The 22,142-nt window shown below is 37.0% G+C and overlaps 4 protein-coding genes across 4 annotated transcripts in view; 3 read left to right on the forward strand and 1 right to left on the reverse strand.

Annotated features, from left to right (window-relative positions):
- Window positions 1–1,390, forward strand: part of LOC137387407 (low-density lipoprotein receptor-related protein 1B-like) — a 114,825-nt gene extending 113,435 nt beyond the window's left edge. The window contains 1 exon segment of the mRNA XM_068073825.1: window positions 1,154–1,390. Coding sequence (XP_067929926.1) covers window positions 1,154–1,312 — 159 coding nt within the window. The 3' untranslated portion in view covers window positions 1,313–1,390.
- A 447-nt stretch (window positions 1,391–1,837) lies between these two features.
- LOC137398425 (two pore potassium channel protein sup-9-like) lies at window positions 1,838–13,854 on the forward strand. Its single transcript, XM_068084535.1, has 3 exons — window positions 1,838–1,900; window positions 6,923–7,362; window positions 12,942–13,854. The coding sequence occupies exons 2-3, from the start codon at window positions 7,074–7,076 to the stop codon at window positions 13,838–13,840; spliced, it is 1,188 nt and encodes a 395-aa protein (XP_067940636.1). The 5' UTR covers window positions 1,838–1,900; window positions 6,923–7,073; the 3' UTR covers window positions 13,841–13,854.
- Window positions 13,855–16,163: 2,309 nt separating this feature from the next.
- LOC137387415 (uncharacterized) lies at window positions 16,164–19,273 on the forward strand. Its single transcript, XM_068073838.1, has 3 exons — window positions 16,164–16,215; window positions 16,463–16,635; window positions 18,978–19,273. The coding sequence occupies exons 1-3, from the start codon at window positions 16,164–16,166 to the stop codon at window positions 19,206–19,208; spliced, it is 456 nt and encodes a 151-aa protein (XP_067929939.1). The 3' UTR covers window positions 19,209–19,273.
- A 118-nt stretch (window positions 19,274–19,391) lies between these two features.
- Window positions 19,392–22,142, reverse strand: part of LOC137398440 (protein FRA10AC1-like) — a 37,775-nt gene continuing 35,024 nt past the window's right edge. Inside the window, exon 3 of the mRNA XM_068084551.1 lies at window positions 19,392–20,180. Within this exon, the coding sequence (XP_067940652.1) occupies window positions 19,861–20,180 (320 nt within the window). The 3' untranslated portion in view covers window positions 19,392–19,860. The remainder of the gene's footprint in view (window positions 20,181–22,142) is intronic.

The following is a 22,142-nucleotide window of genomic DNA, read 5'->3' on the forward strand; positions in this document are numbered from 1 at the left end:
TGGCAATTTCTCCTCTTTGTATTCCTTCTCTACTTGATCCCAAGGCTTTAAAATTAGTATTTTATGTTATTTTTGACACTTATTATATGTTCAAAATCTTATGTGGACTTACCTCGCCCACAAAATGTCCTTCAATGTACGATTCATTTTTTGATTTAAATTAATAAATTGGAAACTAACTTTTATTAACAGATTTCATTGAAAATGTAAAACATTCATCATTAGATAAAATACTTGAATTGTAAGTGAATATAGTAACGTCACTTGAAAATGTTTTTATTACGTAGCCAAATGCTTATCATTGGATGTCATATGGTTGTCATTGGATGTCAAATGGTTGTCATTGGATGCGTCATTGGGTGTCATATGGTTGTCATTGAGTGTCATATGGTTGTCATTGGATGTCATATGGTTGTCATATGGTTGTCATTGGATGTCATATGGTTGTTATTGGATGTCATATGTTTATCGTTAGATGTCATATGGTTGTCATTGGGTGTCATATGTTGTCATTGGGTGTCATATGTTGTCATTGGATGCCATGTGGTTGTCATTGGATGTCATATGGTTGTCATTGGATGTCATATGTTTATCATTGGATGTTATATGGTTGTCATTGGGTGTCATATATTATCATTGGATGCCATGTGGTTGTCATTGGATGTCATATGGTTGTCATTGGATGTCATATGGTTGTCATTAGATGCCACATGGTTGTGATTGGATGTCATGACAACCATATATCTCCGTATACCATAGAAAAGTTTTATTGTAACACTTAAAATTTCTTGGTTCTGTCAAATTTATATTAGTATTTATATTAGTATTTATATTAGTATTTATATTAGCATTTATAGTAGTATTTATAGTAGTATTTATAGTAGTATTTATAGTAGTATTTATAGTAGTATTTATAGTAGTAGTAAATGCTTAGAGCAGCAGTAGAGGTAATCTACAGTCTGAACCAAGTGAATACTCGGTAAAGTCTTAACTTCTAGACACCCAAGTTTGCCCATTCTTTTATATTTTGCGAAGACAAAATTTCCTGAATATCAAAATAATACATATAATATAACTATATAATACTTATAAGCGCTAAAAGTACTGGCGTTGCTTATTCGTTAAAAACTGCATCCTTGACCTCTTACTGCAGATTGACAAAATGCAGTCTTTGAACAACATCGTGGAGCGACTCCAGGATGAGTTTCCCCAAATGCAGCCAGCTCTTAGGAAAGTTTCTCTCTCTCTCGGCTCGAGAATAATGGAGGAGGAGCAGTCGAGTGCCCGAGGTTCAGAAATACTCGCGCCATAGATTCTTCAGCTATATTTAAATACCAGTTTATTATGAATTTACCATTATTTTAATATCATTATGTTTTCAAAACTTATAATTATGTATACACTTTATTATACACTTCATATACTTACAGTAAATAAAATGTCAAAAATAGAGCAGCCAAACAAGATAATGTGCAGCCAAAACACTTGTGTTCGCCTACGTGCTGGGCTACATTTGCTAAATGTCATCGCGTCCATATGGAATGATTGCTCTGTCCTCAGAGACTGCTTCTAGCATTTCACTCTGTATGTTATTCAATAGAGGTATTTATTATCAGTTTGTATTAAGTGCCTATTGTGAATGAGCACCATCTACGTCAATGCTCATAGAGCTGACCAAGGAAACTGTCAGTCAGTCCACTGCGTAGATGATAATGCTGCAGCTTCCAATTAATTACCTTCATTATTGGCTCTCCAACACTAATTGGCCAATGAGAGCGAAGCTTGCTACTAAGTCAAACTGCAGTAGCTGACAGGCAGCAGCAAACAGCTGGTGACGGCTGCTTGGGAGCAATCAATGGGTAAATGCATTACTCGGTCTATTCGCTCACAGGTTCTGAGGGTAAGTCTCTATCTCTATTGTACTTAGTGCCGTAGTAATTTTTGACTCTCTGTTGTTCTTGCGAGCCTACAGCTCAGTCTGCTATAACTGCTGATGGAAATATAGATTTGCAGTTTATTGTCGAGTTTTATAAACACCCAGAATGATATTAACTGTGATTTATAAAGGCTGGGAGCATTACATTGAGTTTTATTGATACATGGATGCTATATCTTTCCACGGTGTTTGTTAAACATGTATTTTTTAAAATACATGTGAGATTATAAAACAAAGTAAAACAATTTAGATATAGCTAATTAGAAAACTAAAATCTAGTAAAAGGGGTTGTAAAATATTTTAACACAGACTTGTATGTATTTTGACTGCTAAAATCATGCAATTAGACAGAAAATACTTTGAATAATGTTGGCGGAATTGATGGTACTGTAATGACAAAAGGTCTGGAAATCTAGCCAGGTAAAGAAATATTGGTCACAGGGCCCAGCGCATACTCTGATGTGGTAGACTAATTATTAAACTTATAGCGGGAGGATACTCGTTAGCAATACTAGAATTCATTATTCAGGCTAATGCAGACCCTCGGGGCTCCTGACACACCAATAAACATTTGCGTCCCAATAACGTTGCACAAACAGGCTTGTCAGTATTACTCCTGCTACAGGAAATGAAGTACATGTAATACTGATTTGTAAAACAAGCCATTTTTGTTGGTTCCTGCTAAACTTCTCAGCCAAAATGTATCTTGTGACTCTCTGGCAGCAATTAATTTAAACTCAAATAAATTATACAAAGGCTTTTCATAGTTCTACGAAACCAGAACAGATAACCCTAAACAATTACGCAACTTATTGACAACATACAGGGAAAATCCAGCGGATCAGTTGCCTTTAAAATAAAAAGCACACAGACAGTGTGTGAGGTAGCAGAGAGAGATGCTAGACACAGCTATGCTCTGTCTAGCCTGAGGAGCGGCAGGGCAGGCAGCCTCCAATCAATGTAGACTCTACTACATTGTTTGTTTGTTATTCTTGCGCAATTAGCAATGCGTCTGAAGGTAAAGATTATGGTGAAGATTATGGTTGAGTCTTGTTATTAAGTGGATGGAAAAGCAAAAGCTACTAATTACTTGGTCAGCTACCGACTGCCGGCTCTGAAATGAGTGGGCAGGCTTATACCCCGAGTGAGCCCTCATACAGCCCTCATACAGCCCTCATACAGCCCTCATACAGCCCTCATACAGCCCTCATACAGCCCTCATACAGCCCTCATACAGCCCTCATACAGCCCTCATACAGCCCTCATACAGCCCTCATACAGCCCTCATACAGCCCTCATACAGCCCTCATACAGCCCTCATACAGCCCTCATACAGCCCTCATACAGCCCTCATACAGCCCTCATACAGCCCTCATACAGCCCTCATACAGCCCTCATACAGCCCTCATACAGCCCTCATACAGCCCTCATACAGCCCTCATACAGCCCTCATACAGCCCTCATACAGCCCTCATACAGCCCTCATACAGCCCTCATACAGCCCTCATACAGCCCTCATACAGCCCTCATACAGCCCTCATACAGCCCTCATACAGCCCTCATACAGCCCTCATACAGCCCTCATACAGCCCTCATACAGCCCTCATACAGCCCTCATACAGCCCTCATACAGCCCTCATACAGCCCTCATACAGCCCTCATACAGCCCTCATACAGCCCTCATACAGCCCTCATACAGCCCTCATACAGCCCTCATACAGCCCTCATACAGCCCTCATACAGCCCTCATACAGCCCTCATACAGCCCTCATACAGCCCTCATACAACCCTCATACAACCCTCATACAACCCTCATACAACCCTCATACAACCCTCATACAACCCTCATACAACCCTCATACAACCCTCATACAACCCTCATACAACCCTCATACAACCCTCATACAACCCTCATACAACCCTCATACAACCCTCATACAACCCTCATACAACCCTCATACAACCCTCATACAACCCTCATACAACCCTCATACAACCCTCATACAACCCTCATACAACCCTCATACAACCCTCATACAACCTTCACACAGCCTTCATACAGCCTTCATACAGCCTTCATACAGCCTTCATACAGCCTTCATACAGCCTTCATACAGCCTTCATACAGCCTTCATACAGCCTTCATACAGCCTTCATACAGCCTTCATACAGCCTTCATACAGCCTTCATACAGCCTTCATACAGCCTTCATACAGCCTTCATACAGCCTTCATACAGCCTTCATACAGCCTTCATACAGCCTTCATACAGCCTTCATACAGCCTTCATACAGCCTTCATACAGCCTTCATACAGCCTTCATACAGCCTTCATACAGAGTGAGGGTTGTGCAGCGAGCATGACACATGGGATATGAAATCTCATCAGCTTAATTTTAAATATTGTTCATAATCATGCATGTAATTTGTTGAAGAAACTTTTGAGATATAATCATTAGGAAAAATGATGATATTCGTATAGTATGCCGATCATAAAGTCAGGCCTACTGACAGGAAAGCTACCCCGCACCCTACAATCAGCAATTTTCATTGATTTTCATGTCTGTTGGGACCTTGGATAATCATTGTTAGCCGCTTCTGCAAATCTTTTGCCAACCCGCTTGACAACCAAAAGCCATCGCTTATTTTCAGCCGTGGGACGATGTCAAAACCTAAACAAAAAAGTGCATCACACTAGATGAGAAGAAAAAGGAAGTTATTCGATTTTTTTACCAGCTGTTTTCTTTTTTATTGCGATCGAAGTTGATCTATGGAACGTGCCAGCATAACTTGTGTCAGCCAATAAATAAAGATCGCTGTCATCAATGAGTATTCAAGTAATGCTATTTTATTTCCTGTTCATTTAAAAAATTTGTTCACGCCTCTTTAAAAATATTACACAAAACTTTTTAGCTTGTAAGATGTTATATCAATGTGCAGTTGTTACTCTATGAAGAGAAACGTTGCTATTAGAATGACATACATCTTACTTGTCCTTCAACAGAGATTCTTCATATGTTGGACGACTACTGTACTAAGTGACCTGCTGACAGCTCAGTTCTTGCGCAGTGTTGATAGAAGCATATAATTATGTGCATATCAAATACACTGCTCAAGATTTCAAAACATAAAGATTATTGATTATTTTCAGCAGCGAGATTTCTGCATAAGATGTTCATAAGGGCTCCCTAGTCCTTCCTTTTCTTACAGTCCATACTAGCGACAGTTCTTCCTTTTTTTACAGTTCATACTAGTGACAGTCCTTCTTTCTTTTACAGTTCATACTGGTGACAGTCCTTCCTTCTCTTACAGTCCATACTAGTGACAGTCCTTCCCTTTCTTACAGTTCATACTAGTGACAGTCCTTCCCTTTCTTACAGTCTATATTAGTGACAGTCCTTCCTTCTCTTACAGTCCATACTAGTGACAGTCCTTCTTTCTTTTACAGTTCATACTGGTGACAGTCCTTCCTTCTCTTACAGTCCATACTAGTGACAGTCCTTCCCTTTCTTACAGTCTATATTAGTGACAGTCCTTCCTTCTCTTACAGTCCATACTAGTGACAGTCCTTCTTTCTTTTACAGTCCATACTAGTGACAGTCCTTCCCTTTCTTACAGTCCGTACTAGTGACAGTCCTTCCTTCTCTTACAGTCCGTATTAGTGACAGTCCTTCCTTCTCTTACAGTCCATACTAGTGACAGTCCTTCCCTTTCTTACAGTCTATATTAGTGACAGTCCTTCCTTCTCTTACAGTCCATACTAGTGACAGTCCTTCCTTCTCTTACAGTTCATACTAGTGACAGTCCTTCCCTTTCTTACAGTCCATACTAGTGACAGTCCTTCCTTCTCTTCCAGTCCATACTAGTGACAGTCCTTCCCTTTCTTACAGTTAATACTAGTGACAGTCCTTCCCTTTCTTACAGTCCGTACTAGTGACAGTCCTTACTTCTCTTACAGTCTATATTAGTGACAGTCCTTCCTTCTCTTACAGTCCATACTAGTGACAGTCCTTCCCTTTCTTACAGTCCATACTAGTGACAGTCCTTCCTTCTCTTATAGTTCATACTAGTGACAGTCCTTCTTTTTTTTACAGTTCACACTAATGACAGTCCTTCCTTCTCTTACAGTCCGTACTAGTGACAGTCCTTCCTTTTCTTACAGTTCATACTAGTGACAGTCTTTCCCTTTCTTACAGTCCGTACTAGTGACAGTCCTTCCCTTTTTTGCAGTCCATACTAGTGACAGTCCTTCCCTTTCTTACAGTTCATACTAGTGACAATCCTTCATTTTCTTACAGTCCATACTAGTGACAGTCCTTCCTTCTCTTACAGTTCATACTAGCGACAGTCCTTTTCATATGCGCATAACTTTCTTTCTTTCATTCATACATCACAGGCGGGCCAAAATATATATTATTCAAATACGCCAATATTATCTACGTTAGCTTTAGTTGTCCCATAAATTGTACATAATGCGCCAGCCTTGACATACTAGCTTTTCCGCTCCAGTTCCGGTTTTAGAAACTTAAAATAGAAGTTGGCAGTTCAAGCTGCTGATGCAGGTTAGATATAGCTAAAGAAGATTCCAAGGAAATGTATGTCATCTTTTGAATCAGGGTGTGAGTATGTAACTGAGTTGTTAGTTTTATGAATTGGCTGAAGAGCCAAAGAAGAGTTCATCGAGGGTCTCGGGTAGCTGCTCTAGAGATATGGTGCGGTAGAGAAAGCGCTAGATATGGTATCACCGCTCCTTGTCACCAGGGCTGCCACGCAATCCGCATAAATCAATAATCTGTCTAATTAGTTTTAATATAGCAGAGTCTGTAAATGTATTATTTTTCTATAGAGGCTGGGAGAAGTGTATTGCGCTGTCCACTAGCAGCTGTATAATCACTGGCACTCTATTTGATAGCAACATTATTTGGTATATTGTGTTGAGTTTCAGCAGCATTGAGCAGCATGCAGTCAGCTAGTGACTTTACTTTCAGACTTGGACTCGAAGCAGGTAGACTCCTTCCTAGCTGAATGACTAAGGACAGGAAAAGCTATTGATATATCTATGGAATTGCGAGTATTGCTCTATGCTATGGTTTTTCTCTGTGTATGCAAAGCTATGATCTGATGGACTGATTGATATTGATGATGATGAAGAAACAAAATGTCCGAACTCTCGCGCTGTTAGTTTGTACGTTCACCTATTTACTTGTCGGAGCAGCCATATTTGATGCTCTTGAAGCCAACAAAGAAATTGAAGAAAGAAAAATGTTTGAGGAAACAGAAAGGAATATAACAAATAAATATAACATATCAGATGAAGACATGGATATACTTAGACATACTATAATTAAATACAAGCCCTATAGCGCTGGCATTCAGTGGAAATTTGCTGGTGCATTTTACTTCGCATTGTCTGTTATCACAACTATAGGTAAGTTGGTGTAGTCTGCTGCCACTTTGTCCTTGACACCTACCTTATCTTTTAAATAATCTATTGTTTGTTACGTAAAGCGTGCCCAATATCTGTACCTGATGCACAATGTGAAGAACTTCGATCTTGTCTAAAAGCCCATACAAGCACTTGCTTTTATTGGCTCTCAAAGTTTCATAAAGATATCTTGAAGAATTGATATAGCAAAGATGCAAGGTAAAGAAAACTATCATACATATAGTTATCTTTAGCTGAGTGAGTTTTCTAAGATTAACTTAAGGTTGCACTTGGTGTATAGCGGAAACAAGAAATGACCGGGATAATCCAAACTAATAAGGTGCGCGATAAGAAAGCCTAAAGCAACAACATTCACTCTCAGTTGATACCTCTAATATAGCCTTAGATGCACCCTAATGTAAGCATATCCATTATAGCTTTAGATGCACCTCGATTTAGACATATATATTATAGCCTTAGATTCACTTTGATGTAGGCATCTCTATTATAGCCTAAGATACACTCTCATGTAGGCATATCCATTATAGCCTTAGATGCACTCTCACACAGGTACATCTATTATAGCCTTAGATGCACTCTGATAAAGGCTATCTGCTGTTGTCAGCATTGCAGGAAACAAAAGGCAGAGTTTATTGCCACATTGAGAGTGATTGTGAAGAGGTGACATCTATACTGGATATAATTAGCTTGCAGCAGTTGAAACTAGTCTCAGCAGACATTAGAAGGAGGTCAATAACACAACTGCGCATGCTTTGTAAAACTTACGTTATATTTAGTTGGTTCAACCAGCTAAACAATATTATGTAAACATTGGAAAAAGAAAAAAGAGTGTAAACCAAAAGGGAGTGAATGTGTGTTACCTCTGTGTGTGGTATACGTAACTGTTGGGTTACCTCTGTGTGTGGTATATGTAACTGTTGGGTTACCTCTGTGTGTGGTATGCATAACTGTTGGATTACCTCTGTGTGTGGTATACGTAACTGTTGGGTTACCTCTGTGTGTGGTTTACATATCTGTTGTATTACCTCTGTGTATGGTATACGTAACTGTTGGGTGACCTCTGTGTATGGTATACAGCGCTGTTGAGTTACCTCTGTGTGTGGTATATGTAACTGCTGGGTTACTTCTGTGTGTAGTATACTCAACTGTCGAGCTGTGGTCAGAGGTGCAGCAAATAATGTGCACCTTACAAGTTTGTACAATTTAACTTTTTACTCCTATTTTAAAGATAAGTTCACAACTACACACATTCTTATTTACAACGTTGCTTTATAAAATGGCTATCTTTGATAGTTTATAAATTCAGTTGCACTTTGAGCGCTGGTATTACGTAGGCCGATGCTGGTTTTCTATCACACATATTGGCATTTGAGCTACTTTACACGAAAATAACAATGTCAAGGCCAAAAGATAGTCAGTGTATGTCAGTGCCAGTCATTCAAATGTAACTCTATAGTCACACTTTTTGATAAAACGAAAAGTAGAAATGGGTTATTTTTAAAGCTCTTTAAAACTCTGAGTTTACTTCAATCTTATGCTTCTCTACTCACTTCTGTAGTAAAGTAAATGTCAAATTTAATAAATTTCTTTGTGGCAGAAAACGACTCCTAGCTACACACCTTGGAGCAGTTTATGACAGAATTATTGACAGATACTGGTTCATGACAGTTTTATTTTGCACTGTGACATTCATATTACGGATTGCTTGTAGCTTTGGATGAGCATCGCTTCACAGTTCGTACTCAGATTTCTAGGAAATGATAAATACTGTCTCACTGCTCACTTTTCCAACCGGGACTATTTTTTGCCTTCCCTACCACAGTTATACTATCTCCATGATTTTTATTTAACATCCAAACTAAAAACTAAATAATAATAGTTAAATAATACGACGGGACGAAATAAATTTGTAAGCTCTATAGAGACATGAATTCTTCTGCCAAAGTTATTTTAAAAATTATTAATGCTACTCAATCATAAAAACTCAATTCAATCCAAGAGAATAATTTGATTATTAGCACTTTTTATCAGTTGCTTATGATTGATCAGTAACAAATATATAGAATCTTATTTAGGAACTTATATTGTCTACTATAAGTTAAATTAAGTCAGAATTTCATAGGACTTGGCTAAGATATCAGGGACTCGTATCATTCTACTGATACATCAATAAACGCGTCTAAAGTCTGACAATACATTTGAAAATAATAATAGTGATAAAACTGAACAATAATAATAAATAATTTATAATATAGTTTAATAATAATAAAAAAAACAATAACAAAGTAGAAAGACATAGTGATAGAACTGAACTGTGTGTAAAAAACGGAAGGGATAAGGATACTGATAATGACTGGAGCACTTGGAGCTATCCATCACCCGCGTGATTGGATTCGAGTACTCAATATTGACCAGAAACGTCTAGTGCGCTGCCTTACTGACTTCAGTTAACATTATGCATAAGAAAGGTGTTGTTCATTAAATTTAAAGATCCCTTAATAAGGTAGCAGTGTAATTACTAGCATATCTCTACAATAATAATATGGTAGAGTGTAAGAGTGAAGATTATAGCTCCAGTTGGAACTATACCTAGCACACACTTGTCCTGTCTGGAACTAAGACATCTTTTGAGATACAAAAATCAGCTCAAACAGAAACCACGAGAATACTCAGAAAAGCTCTTCAAGAATAAAAAACTATGTGAGTTATTTGCTTTTTACCCATTAATTATGTGACAAATTAAATGATGAAATAATAGCATTGCTGCTAGGTATGCCGCATCATGTTTGTATAAATGTATCAAAACCTAAAGTCGTGTTGTCTGCATCAGATGCTAATTAACTTGGCATTTTAGTAGCTAGTGCCATCAAACAATGAATCCAGCTCTTGCTCTCATCAACTGAACATGATAACGACTCCTTAATAGGCAGGGTTATTTAACAGATTCAACTTCATGTTTCAAAAGTTGCCCTACATCTTTTTCATAGTAGCCTTTACACAATTGTAACATATATTAACTAACATGCTTTAGATACCTCTATTAGAATTGTAACATGTATTGACTAACATGCCATAGACACTTGTAATGCAGCTGCACTATGTAGTGACTAACATGCAATAAACACTTCTACAACTGTAACATATGTTGATTAACATGCCATAGATTCCTCTACTACCATTGCAACATATACTGACTAACATGCCATAAACATTTCTAATACAACTGTAACATGTATCGACTAGCATGCCATAAACACTTATAATTCAACTAAAACATGTATTGACTAACATGCCATAAACACTTTTAATACAATTGTAGCATATATTGCCTAACATGCCATAGACGTTTTTAGCAGCTTAAACCAACTTTGAATGAGCTACTCAAGAAAAATTGTCGTGTAGTTGTTTGTAACGCACTTATGTACTTCTTCGAATCATACGTATGCCATGTTTGATTAACAAGCAAGGGTTTAGTGAACAAGTGGTAATAAGTAACTGCCACAATAAAGTACTTAGCTTAAAGGCTAGTTAGACGTCTATGGCCTCGGAATCGTCTGTGTGTGCAATAATGACTGGCTCAAGATATTTAATTAGACTAATGTTACTGTATATTATACGTGTATAGATATTCTTAGAAGCCAAGAACTTTGCTGGACTCGGTATACAAGAAATACAGACAAATTGCAGCAGCCAAAGCTGCATGCTAGCTCGAGTTAACACAAACTATAATGACAGTTTGTTTAATTTGTTAATTACTTCATGTAAAAGTATCAATAAAGTAATTAGACTGAATTAAAATGCAGTTGTATAGTACGACTGCTTTATTAGTAATATTTATTAGTAATATTATTGCTTTATTAGTTGTTTTATTGAAAAGCGTTTTACTCGTGTTGCCGTGCTGCTGGTGGTGATTACTTAAAGTATTTACTGCGAGCGATGCGTGCAGTAAATATACAGTTATTAGTCATAACTGTATATTTACTGCAAGCGATGCGTGTAGTAAATACACAGTTATTAGTCAGTTTGTTGTCCAGTTTTGTTGTCACCCTTACTAAGCTACCATCTACTGGTCATATGTTTATCCTGTGACCCATAACCTTCACATCAAACCCACTGTTTGATGTGAAGATTATGTCAAGGTGGGTCTCCGTCCACACGCCATACGAGGACGGAGATTCTCTTGAAATTAAAATTTGGCAGTCTGTGTACTAATTACATGCTGATATGCTATTCGCTCAAATCTCTCTCACAATACCTGAAAGAAATATGATGCTCGGTCTTTCTCAGTTTAGCGTTATTCATTATAAGTTATAGTGAAAATGAAACCAGAATCATATAAGTTATAGTGAAAATGAAACCAGAATCATATTGGTGATAAAAATTTTAGATGATGACAAAATTAACGTTAGTTTAGAAAGTACATACTAAAACTTAGTTTCAAGTAGGTGTTTAGTAAGCTAAATTCATTTAAGTTAGGTTCAAAATTTATGTTATTTATCTGTCTCGAAGATAAGAATTCTCTACGTTTTGTACTGCACATAGTACATCGTAATGTTACATTTTATTGCAGATCATAATCGCTAAATACACTAAAATTACAGTATAGTAACTTTTTATACACACACTTCTATGCACTAGTTGTTATAATTAATTCAACAAATTCATGCTTTTTATTCTATTTTCTCAGTTTGCATATTTGTATCATTACCAAATCCTTTTTCCTTTTAACCATAGCAAAACAGAATTTACTACCATTACTTGCTAATTATTTCACAGTTACCTTTTAGAACCTTTACAATTGTTTTATTTTTTCTCTTAATTTATTTCAACAGCACAAAACCTTTTTATAATTTGAAGTTTAAAAGTTACAGTTGTTTAAAAAATTTAAAAGCCGTTACTGTGTTTTATTTTTTTCTTAATTTATTTGAACTGCACCAAACACTTTTCTCATGATATGAAGTTTAAAAGTTAGAATGGTAGTTGTTGTTATATGTTAAAAAAAGAATTGTCTGTGCAAAGACTTTTCAATTACCCTAGCAATGTCGGGTATTCAACTATTAGAATATAAAGGAGTCAACTAAAGGATATATAGAGTCTAATATAATAAGACCAATGTCTGTCTGTCCGAAGCCGTGCTGAAAGCAAAAAAAATTTTTCGCATGAGATTTGAAATCATACCATCCAGTTTACAGTCCGCGCTCTAACTACTGCATCACTCGGCCACCTTGTTACTTCATGAATTAATTATGCATATAGTGATTACTCGTTATGATCTCCTTAAAGCTGTTGCACAAGAAAGTAAAAGGTTGTAAAATGGAACTCATAATCTATCTTTGCAGATTTAATTCATGACGAGCGCAGGTAGAGTAATTTTTATATACATATGAAGGCAGGTAGAATAGTTTCTATAAACATATAAAGACAAATTGGACATCTATGTACACAAAACAGACAGGTTTGGTCTTTCATTCATCACCTCTCTCTGACTACTCTGTATGCCGTGCATACCAGTGCATCATTTAATAGCATCTATGACTTTGTCTACGAATGCGTCTTTGTAGGTTATGGGCATTCAACGCCGAGGACTTTCTCAGGCAAAATGTTCTGCATCGTCTATGCTCTGATCGGCATACCTTTGAACATCGTCATGTTCCAAAGCATCGGTGAACGCTTCAATATTGGTATAACTTGGGTGCTAAAAAAGTTTAAAAAATGTGCAAACTGCAAGAGAGTGAATGTGACGCAAACGGAGTTGACAATCGTAGCTGTAGTACTCTGTTCAGCGGTATTAGCGGGTGGTGCTCTTGCCTTCCATCAGTTTGAAGGCTGGTCCCTATGGGATGCCTTTTATTATTGCTTCATAACTATGTCTACGATCGGTTTTGGAGATTACGTTGCTTTGCAAAACAATACTATGAAAGCCTACGAACAGCAACCAGAATATGTAGCGTTTAGCATATTTTATATTCTTTTCGGTTTGACTGTTTTTGCTGCCGCTCTCAATTTAATGGTGCTAAAATTGCTGACTATGAATACTGAGGATGAAAGGAAAGATGAATTAGAAGCAATGGAAGCGAGGCGACAAGCTGTGAAGGTCGATGGAGACATAATCACACAGGATGTAGCCAATGCCTCGAACTTGTCTCTGGGCAAAGATGTAGAAGGAATGCAATTTGTTGCCATAGATGACACGGCCCACTCAGATATGTACTTGCCAAATCGAGGAAGGATAAGGGATTTGAGTCGATATTCAAATGGTTTCGTTCCTAACAACATACATCGGAAACCGATTACAATGGTTGTAGAAGCTAATGAGCCAAACCGACAAATAGCCTACAATGAGGGTGATATACAGCAACAAAGCCCACTTAGTCATAGGTCAGGGTCAGCAATGACAGAGTATGAAACCGTTCTGTCATCTTCACAGTCACGGCTTCACAAGAAGAGAGGCTCAGTTTGACTTTGTACCATGCAGGTGGCCTGTTCTTGTACCATGCAGGTGGCCTGTTCTTGTACTATGCAGGTGGCCTGTTCTTGTACTATGCAGGTGGCCTGTTCTTGTACTATGCAGGTGGCCTGTTCTTGTACTATGCAGGTGGCCTGTTCTTGTACCATGCAGGTGGTCTGTTCTTGCACCATGCAGGTGGCCTGTGAGTCATTCCGTTGCTGTTCTCCTAACAGCTATCCTAATCTTGGCCACTTTTTATCCATAATATTTATGATCCTGCGTACTTTGTAAATAAGTCAATAATTATTAATTCTGTACTAAAGTTTTTAGTGTATAGAGTAAGCTATTTTCTGCCCAAACACCCTGTTGGGTTCAGAAATAGTAGGCAGCTATTTTAGAAATGGTGTGAAAGTATATTAACAGTTGGTGAAGAACATTGCTATACAGAATCTGTTGTTAATATGGGTGAATTAAATTATCTTTATGCATTAGTCTCAAAATTGTATATTTGTAAATTTTTTAAATGTTGGTTTTATAAAGGCTTACCTTTCCTTTTGTAAAAACATTCATTACCAATCTATATGACGAACTAAAAAGCAAATACACAATATTCTGGTTGGCACATTGTAATCTAGTTTAATCCAGTGTAATCTAGTTTAATCCAGTGTATCCTAGTTGTTCGCTTATTTTTAAAACTTCCTATGAAAACCATCTCATATTGAACAGCACCAAACTCCGTTTTTGAATACGTAGTAGGACCTAAACATTTCAGAGGTTTTCTAAAAACAAATGTTAACCTGCGAACACTTTATAATACCACCTAGATGTAGCAAAATCAACTCACTTAATTTTTTTCATGATTTGCATTTAGCCTGTCACTAGCCATACAACTGAACAAATAGATAAGTTTTTAATTCTGCTATTTGCCTTGTTTAATTAATAAGCCATAGGTTTAGTGAGCAAGTGGTAATAAGTAACTGCCATAATGAAATACTTAGCTTATGTTGAAGGCTAGTTAGACGTCTATGGCCTCGGCATAGTCTGTGTGAGCAATAATGACTGGTTCAAGATATTTAATTAGACTAATGTTACTGTAGTTTATAAACTTGGTTATAAAATATAATCTGTCAACCTATACTAACTTATGCTTTCATGAAATTATCATGCCGTGGTATTTACATATCTATAATTGATATCACAAGTTTCCGAGTGCTTTTGGACAAAATCCTAGTGTCTAGCCTAGATGATGCTTGTTGTAATACAAAGGTATCTACGTACTACCTACAGGTAAGTGTATTCCACCACAATTTGAATATAATCTTATATACTTTTATATTCTTATATATACAATTTGAATATATAAGTAGACATCTATTCTTTACTATAACAGGAGCCATATCCATCTGTTTGTCTGTTCGTCTGTTCAACTGTCTGAAGCCATGGTAAAATGTTGAGCAAAAAGATTGCATCAAACGAAATTCAAACTCGCAACGGTCTGCTTGGCAGACTACTGCACCGATTATTCACTTTTCATGCTTTCACATTATTGCGCTTACACTTACCTATTTTCTGTTCTTTATCAGCACACTGAACTGCCAGAGTCGTAGGAACCCCAAAAGTTGTTTAGCTCAAAAAAGTATCTAGTTCGAATATTGTCCTTGACATAAAGAATGATAACTGACTTCTTCACAAATTATGCTGAATAATTAAAAACTAATCAGGCAATACGCCTGTGCCAAAGTGGCCGAGCAGTCTAGAGTGCCAGATTATAAGACAGAGGTCGGAATTCAATTCTCAGAAAAGGTAGACTTTAAATCGTTTCATAGTATTGGGCATGCCTCTAGTTGCCAAGGTTTTCACGCTCCTATGAAACAGTGCTCTTAAGAAACAGGCGGTAAACAGCATACTTGATTTTGAAGGAGTTGTCCACACACGCTATGCCAAAAAAAGAAGAAATTTTCAAACGTAGTGTATGTTATATGTCAAGCAATATTCGACATAGTTTCTAATAAAATGTACATGTATTTGTTTTTCATACAGGTACATGTAAACTCTCTTCTTGTCTTAGAATATATTTGGAACTGGAACTAAATGTTAACTAGAGCCACATTCCATTAACTTAATTTAAATGGCTTCCCGCCTATGCTGAATCGATTATTATTGCAAAGCATATTGACTGACACAACACAAAACATTTTTATGGTCATGCCATCTAATTCCAATTTAGCATTGAAATCCGGGCATTTATTTTATTGGATTCAAAGAAAATCAATAGTAGCAATAGATGAGAAGCAGTTGTCAACTGACGTCGTAGTCAGCACGCGCAGCAGCTAAGATGGCGCAGGTGCAGTCAGTCGCAACTCTCTTGTTATGTGTCTGTATTGAATGTAAGTATCTATCCATAGACTGAGTGAGAACTCTGTTATCTGTATTTATAGCCTGATAACTGTGGTTGTATTTCCGATGTTAATAGTATGTTTCAGCGGCTCTCTTAGGGATTATATGTTGATCTGTTCATCTAACACTAATTTAGTCATTAGGCAAAAAGGCTTGCTGCTGGACCTAGCCATCAATGTAAATTGTAAATACATTTCACATGACATGATTTGTGTTACTATATTCTCTCTTTTCTAGCAATCTTGTGTACCATTTCTGGAAATAGTTCACAAGCTCTGTCGGGGGAGCGTCTTAGATGTTTTGAGTGTACAGAAAGTTTTAAAAAGAGCTACAGTTATGACACGTCTTGTCAAAGAAGACCGGAGGAAGTTGATACCCGATCATGCGGGGCTAGTGACAGGTACTGCCAGGTAAGTGACAACCATACTCATTACATACATCAGTCAATCGTAATAACCCTATAGATACACAAAAATAATATATACTATCTCACCGTATCTCTCGCCGTACCATCTCGCCGTACCTCTCGCCGTATCGTTTCACCGTACCATCTCACCGTACCGCCCTACCTCGTACCTGTTGTAGTTAACTTTTTTTAGAATGTTTTGGAATGAATGACCAATCAAAAACTCGCTGAACAATCAAACCAATTACTCATGTTTAATTGTCAGATAATTATCGGTTGAATGGTTGGTACAGTCACAAGATGACTATCGATTGAATGGTTGGTACAGTCACAAGATGACTATCGATTGAATGGTTGGTACAGTCACAAGATGACTATCGATTGAATGGTTGGTACAGTTGTAAGATAACTATCGATTGAATGGTTGGTACAGTGGTAAGATACCTATCGATTGAATGGTTGGTACAGTTGCAAGATAACTATCGATTGAATGGCTGGTACAGTTGCAAGATAACTATCGATTGAATGGTTGGTGCAGTTGTAAAATAACTATCGATTGAATGGTTGGTACAGTTGCAAGATCACTATCGATTGAATGGTTGGTACAGTCACAAGATGACTATCGATTGAATGGTTGGTAGTCACAAGATAACTATCGATTGAATGGTTGGTACAGTCACAAGATAACCATCGATTGAATGGTTGATACAGTCACAAGATAACTATCGATTGAATGGTTGGTGCAGTTGCAAGATGACTATCGATTGAATGGTTGGTACAGTTGCAAGATGACTATCGATTGAATGGTTGGTATAGTTGTAAGATAACTATCGATTGAATGGTTGGTGCAGTTGCAAGATAACTATCGATTGAATGGTTGGTACAGTTGCAAGATAACTATCGATTGAATGGTTGGTGTAGTTGAAAGATAACTATTGATTGAATGGTTGGTACAGTTGCAAGATTACTATCGATTGAATGGTTGGTACAGTTGCAAGATAACTATCGATTGAATGGTTGGTACAGTTGTAAGATAACTATCGATTGAATGGTTGGTACAGTCACAAGATAACTATCGATTGAATGGTTGGTGCAGTTGTAAGATAACTATCGATTGAATGGTTGGTACAGTCACAAGATGACTATCGATTGAATGGTTGGTAGTCACAAGATAACTATCGATTGAATGGTTGGTACAGTCACAAGATAACCATCGATTGAATGGTTGATACAGTCACAAGATGACTATCGATTGAATGGTTGGTACAGTCGCAAGATGACTATCGATTGAATGGTTGGTACAGTCACAAGATGACTATCGATTGAATGGTTGGTACAGTTGCAAGATAATTATCGATTGAAATTTTGGTACAATCACAAGTTAGCTATCGACTGAATGGATGGTACAGTCACAAGATAACTATCGATTGAATGGTTGGTACAGTCACAAGATGACTCTCGATTGAATGGTTGGTACAGTCACAAGATAACTATCGATTGAATGGTTGGTACAGTCGCAAGATGACTATCGATTGAATGGTTAGTACAGTCACAAGATAACTATCGATTGAAATTTTGGTACAATCACAAGTTAGCTATCGACTGAATGGATGGTACAGTCACAAGATAACTATCGATTGAATGGTTGGTACAGTCACAAGATGACTCTCGATTGAATGGTTGGTACAGTCACAAGATAACTATTGACTGAATGGATGTACAGTTGCAAGATGATATCTAATAGCCGGTTATATGATTGTATTTAGTCTAATGAAACCTGCAGTTAGTTCCAAGTTGTCATTAAGGCTTTGTTGCATCCATCTAACTTGGATCTCCAAATCTAATTTTTTTGGTCCTTCTCAACTAATAACGTCAGCTGTTAGTATCAGTTTTACCATGAACTATGGGAGCCATAAAACAATAGCGCCATGATACCGTCTGATTTGCTTAACATTCTCATCGGTTTGAAAAAGTGCTTGCTGTTACAGCATTGCAACCTTTATGCCATAACAAATTCCTGCTGCTAACATCGTAAAATAGAAAAGTAACAGAGAACTAATTTTGTAGCTAAACTTTTCAGAACTTAGACCAAGAGCTTTATGATTAGGTTAGTCAAAAGGGTTTAGTATGTGGAAGTTGTCATGAGTAGGTCAGGTGGTCATTTACATCTACTTTATTTACGAAGTGACAGTTGAAGGAAAATGAACCTTGAGACCTTTCAAGGTTTTCAATGTGTTCAAATGTTTTCAACAATTCATGTGTGTTGTAAATATAGCTGATCAGACTGTAATATCAAGTAGGCCTACAGTATTAATGGCAATACTTTATTTTTGGAATTTTTTGCAGGTGAAGCGGATCGAGAGGTTTGGCCAAACCATATCAATCGAAAGAGGATGTGTAGCCAGTTGCTATTATGGCTGCAGGGTTGACAAATTTGGCTTAACCACACTCACCTGCATTTCATGCTGCCAAGGACTCAACTGTAACACTGACAATGGAGGGCATGCACTTGTTGCAGCAATGCCAATACACACTTACTTGTCTTTCATAGCTCTCTTAACTATAACAAATTTTTAACATAACAGCAAATGTTCTATATGCGACTCACTTTTCAGGAATCACTTGACCTGTCACATAAATACAGTTGATTTTAGAGTGTTTTAATTAATGGATAACTTTCTCAAATCCAGAGGCTTCGACTGTGGAAATTATTGAAAGCAGTTTTAATGTCAATCTAACAATTTTATAGATTGTGATATTTTTATTTATAAATATTAAGATGAAGTCAACAAGAGAATCCTTAGATGATAACTTTTACTTTGTCAACATGAAAAATTGCCTTTACCACAAAAGCTAGCAACAGTTTTACATTTAGTGCCTATAACACTGCAATATTAACAACCTGTCACACTGCAATATTAGCAAGCTGTCACACTGCAATATTAACAACCTATCATACTGTAAAACTTCAACATTCTTTTGTAGTTTACTGAATTATAAGTAAAGCAAATCCTATGATAGAAACAATTGCTGCAGTAGATGCAGTTATTGCATGTTCACCAAATTGCTGCTGAAATATCTTGACAAAAAACCAGAGAATAACGATTAGTTGAACATGAAATATCAAAGAATTCAATAATAAGAAAGCCAAAAATGACTAAATTTCAAGTTGTACAACTACGCGAGTGACTCAATAAAACTTATCATAATATCCGCGTAATCAAGTAATCTAATATATTGATTTTCTCTCTGATGGCTTGTTGCTATTGCTAAGATGTAAGCTGAGGTACTTTTCTATAGCATCTGGCCCTTGTCTCGCAATAGCCAATGGTGGGTGCTCTAAAGGGTTGTCGTCAAGGGTTGCCGAGAGCATATGATCAGACCAGTCTAGATTCTTAAGCTTACTAAAGCCACGCGGCAATTGAGTTAGGCAGTTGCCTGAGAGCCAGAGCAAACGCAATGTCCTCAGATTGCATATGGACTCTGGCAGTTCCTGTATCCTGTTGTAGGAGAGCACTAAGCTTTCGAGACTATCCATTGACCCGATCTCTACAAACAATCATGAAAGTGTATCATAGTCTCCATCTCATACCCGATAATCCGAAATAAGGAGACACCGACTAGCGCAGAAACTTATGCAAGCAAATTGTTCCATTTGTGTGCTAACAAACTGTCCGCTTGTGACAGCTATGTTTGATTCAATTATTTCAAATTGGGGTAATTTGTGCTTTATGAACGTTTGTTGGTTAAAGATGTGGTTGCGTCAAAAAATTCGATTTAATGAAACTAAGGCCCATAAAAGGCTAAAACATCAGCTACAAATTGATGCTATTTTTGTCTTTGTAGACCAACCCTGTCCAGAGATATATGCGTTTGAATGAGGCCCTCTTTTAAAAAGCTCACATTCCAGCGGGTGCTTCTTTCGTGACGTCACAAGCAATATATCTGAAAAGAAACCACGAGCGATAAATATGAGGTTGCTTCCTTAGCCAATCATCCGCGCGAAATTTTTATATAGGCCGTAATAAATGTTATCACTTGTAAAACGCGTTGTCTGTGATCTCAAATTTAGGGATTTTACTCTATTATTAATTCGCATGGACATCGATATTTACTAAATCAATTAACATCGTTACTTTAATTAATTACTTGATCGACATGTTTTACTGGCGAACAACATACATGTAATTGTAAAATTGCTGTAAAGTTACTGCGAAGGTGACTCCGAGTTTTCTTGGCATCAGGTAGTTAAAGTTCTACGGAGGAAACTCGGAGAATGGAGGTAAATTTATCTTTTACGTTGAGTCTCCTATAGAGTTTCCTGTTGAGTTTACATTCAGATTATATTTTCCTGTTTGAGGCTAAAATGTAATTTCCTGCGCGTGCGAGATACGTATGTACAGTAAATTCTTGACGGCTTCTTTTTAATCTTTAGCATCTAGCTATACAATGGCTTAGATTGATGAATATACTAAAGGTAATATTTTAGTACTCATTAATACATGTACTAATTAATAAAATTGTAACTTTTTGCTATCACTAATCATCGTTTTATATTTTTTTATCGGTTCACCTAGCTACATTTGCTTCAAATTTTCTGTGGCATCTTTATCTAGTAAATTAGATTTATGATTTGACATTAGATGTTCACTTTTCACTTGTAGAAAGTGAAGAAAATCGATTGATCAATGCAAATCTTTAATTTCCAGAACCAAAGCTCCGAATCGTTGGCTTGGCGTACTTGTGCCTTTGTTAAAAGTTTATTCATTTTTAAAATTACACTCGCAATCTATTTAACTCCCACTTTGGAAGCTGTCAATAGATGCGCTTTAGAATGACATATCTATGAATGACATATATTTATTGCATTTGTTTTACTGATTACAGAATGTTTATGTCGTCCCACCAGCCGAAGAAGCTTTGTCAGTGCGGAAACTGCCATAAAGGGGAAAGAGAGACTTGAATGTGTGCTGCATAAACCATGATGTTTTGTTTGAGTTTGTTGCAATAGATGAATTTGTCTTATTGTATCAGCTAAAACTATGTGAGTGGCCACGACTTGATGAATATTTTTAATAAAAGCTTTATGCCGAGATGAAAATATTTTTGCTTGTAACAATTATATAATAAAATAATACTGTTGAAGATAATGCAAAACATGATTTGCAGAATATTGTAGTGAATTGGATATGGTATATGGATGTCCACAGAACTGGAGAATGTGAGTTCAAATTCTGTTTGCAGCAGACTTCTCATCCTTAAAACTCTATCCCTATCTATATTCTTTTTAAAGACACGGCTTGCTTATTTTACTTCGGTAGTATTCGGTAAGAATACTACTAGTAAGAAACTAGTCGACGGTGTAGGCAATGATATACAGCCCCGCCCCAAGGATAGGCGACGGACATAATGTGGGCGGGACTTATGGGAGGCTGTATATCATTAGTATGGGTAGCTGCGGAACTGTGCTGATACAAAGACCTTGTTCTACATAGTTAGCTTGACAGAACT

The sequence above is a fragment of the Watersipora subatra genome, chromosome 1, assembly GCF_963576615.1.
Source record: "Watersipora subatra chromosome 1, tzWatSuba1.1, whole genome shotgun sequence".
NCBI classification, from domain to species: Eukaryota; Metazoa; Bryozoa; class Gymnolaemata; order Cheilostomatida; family Watersiporidae; genus Watersipora; species Watersipora subatra.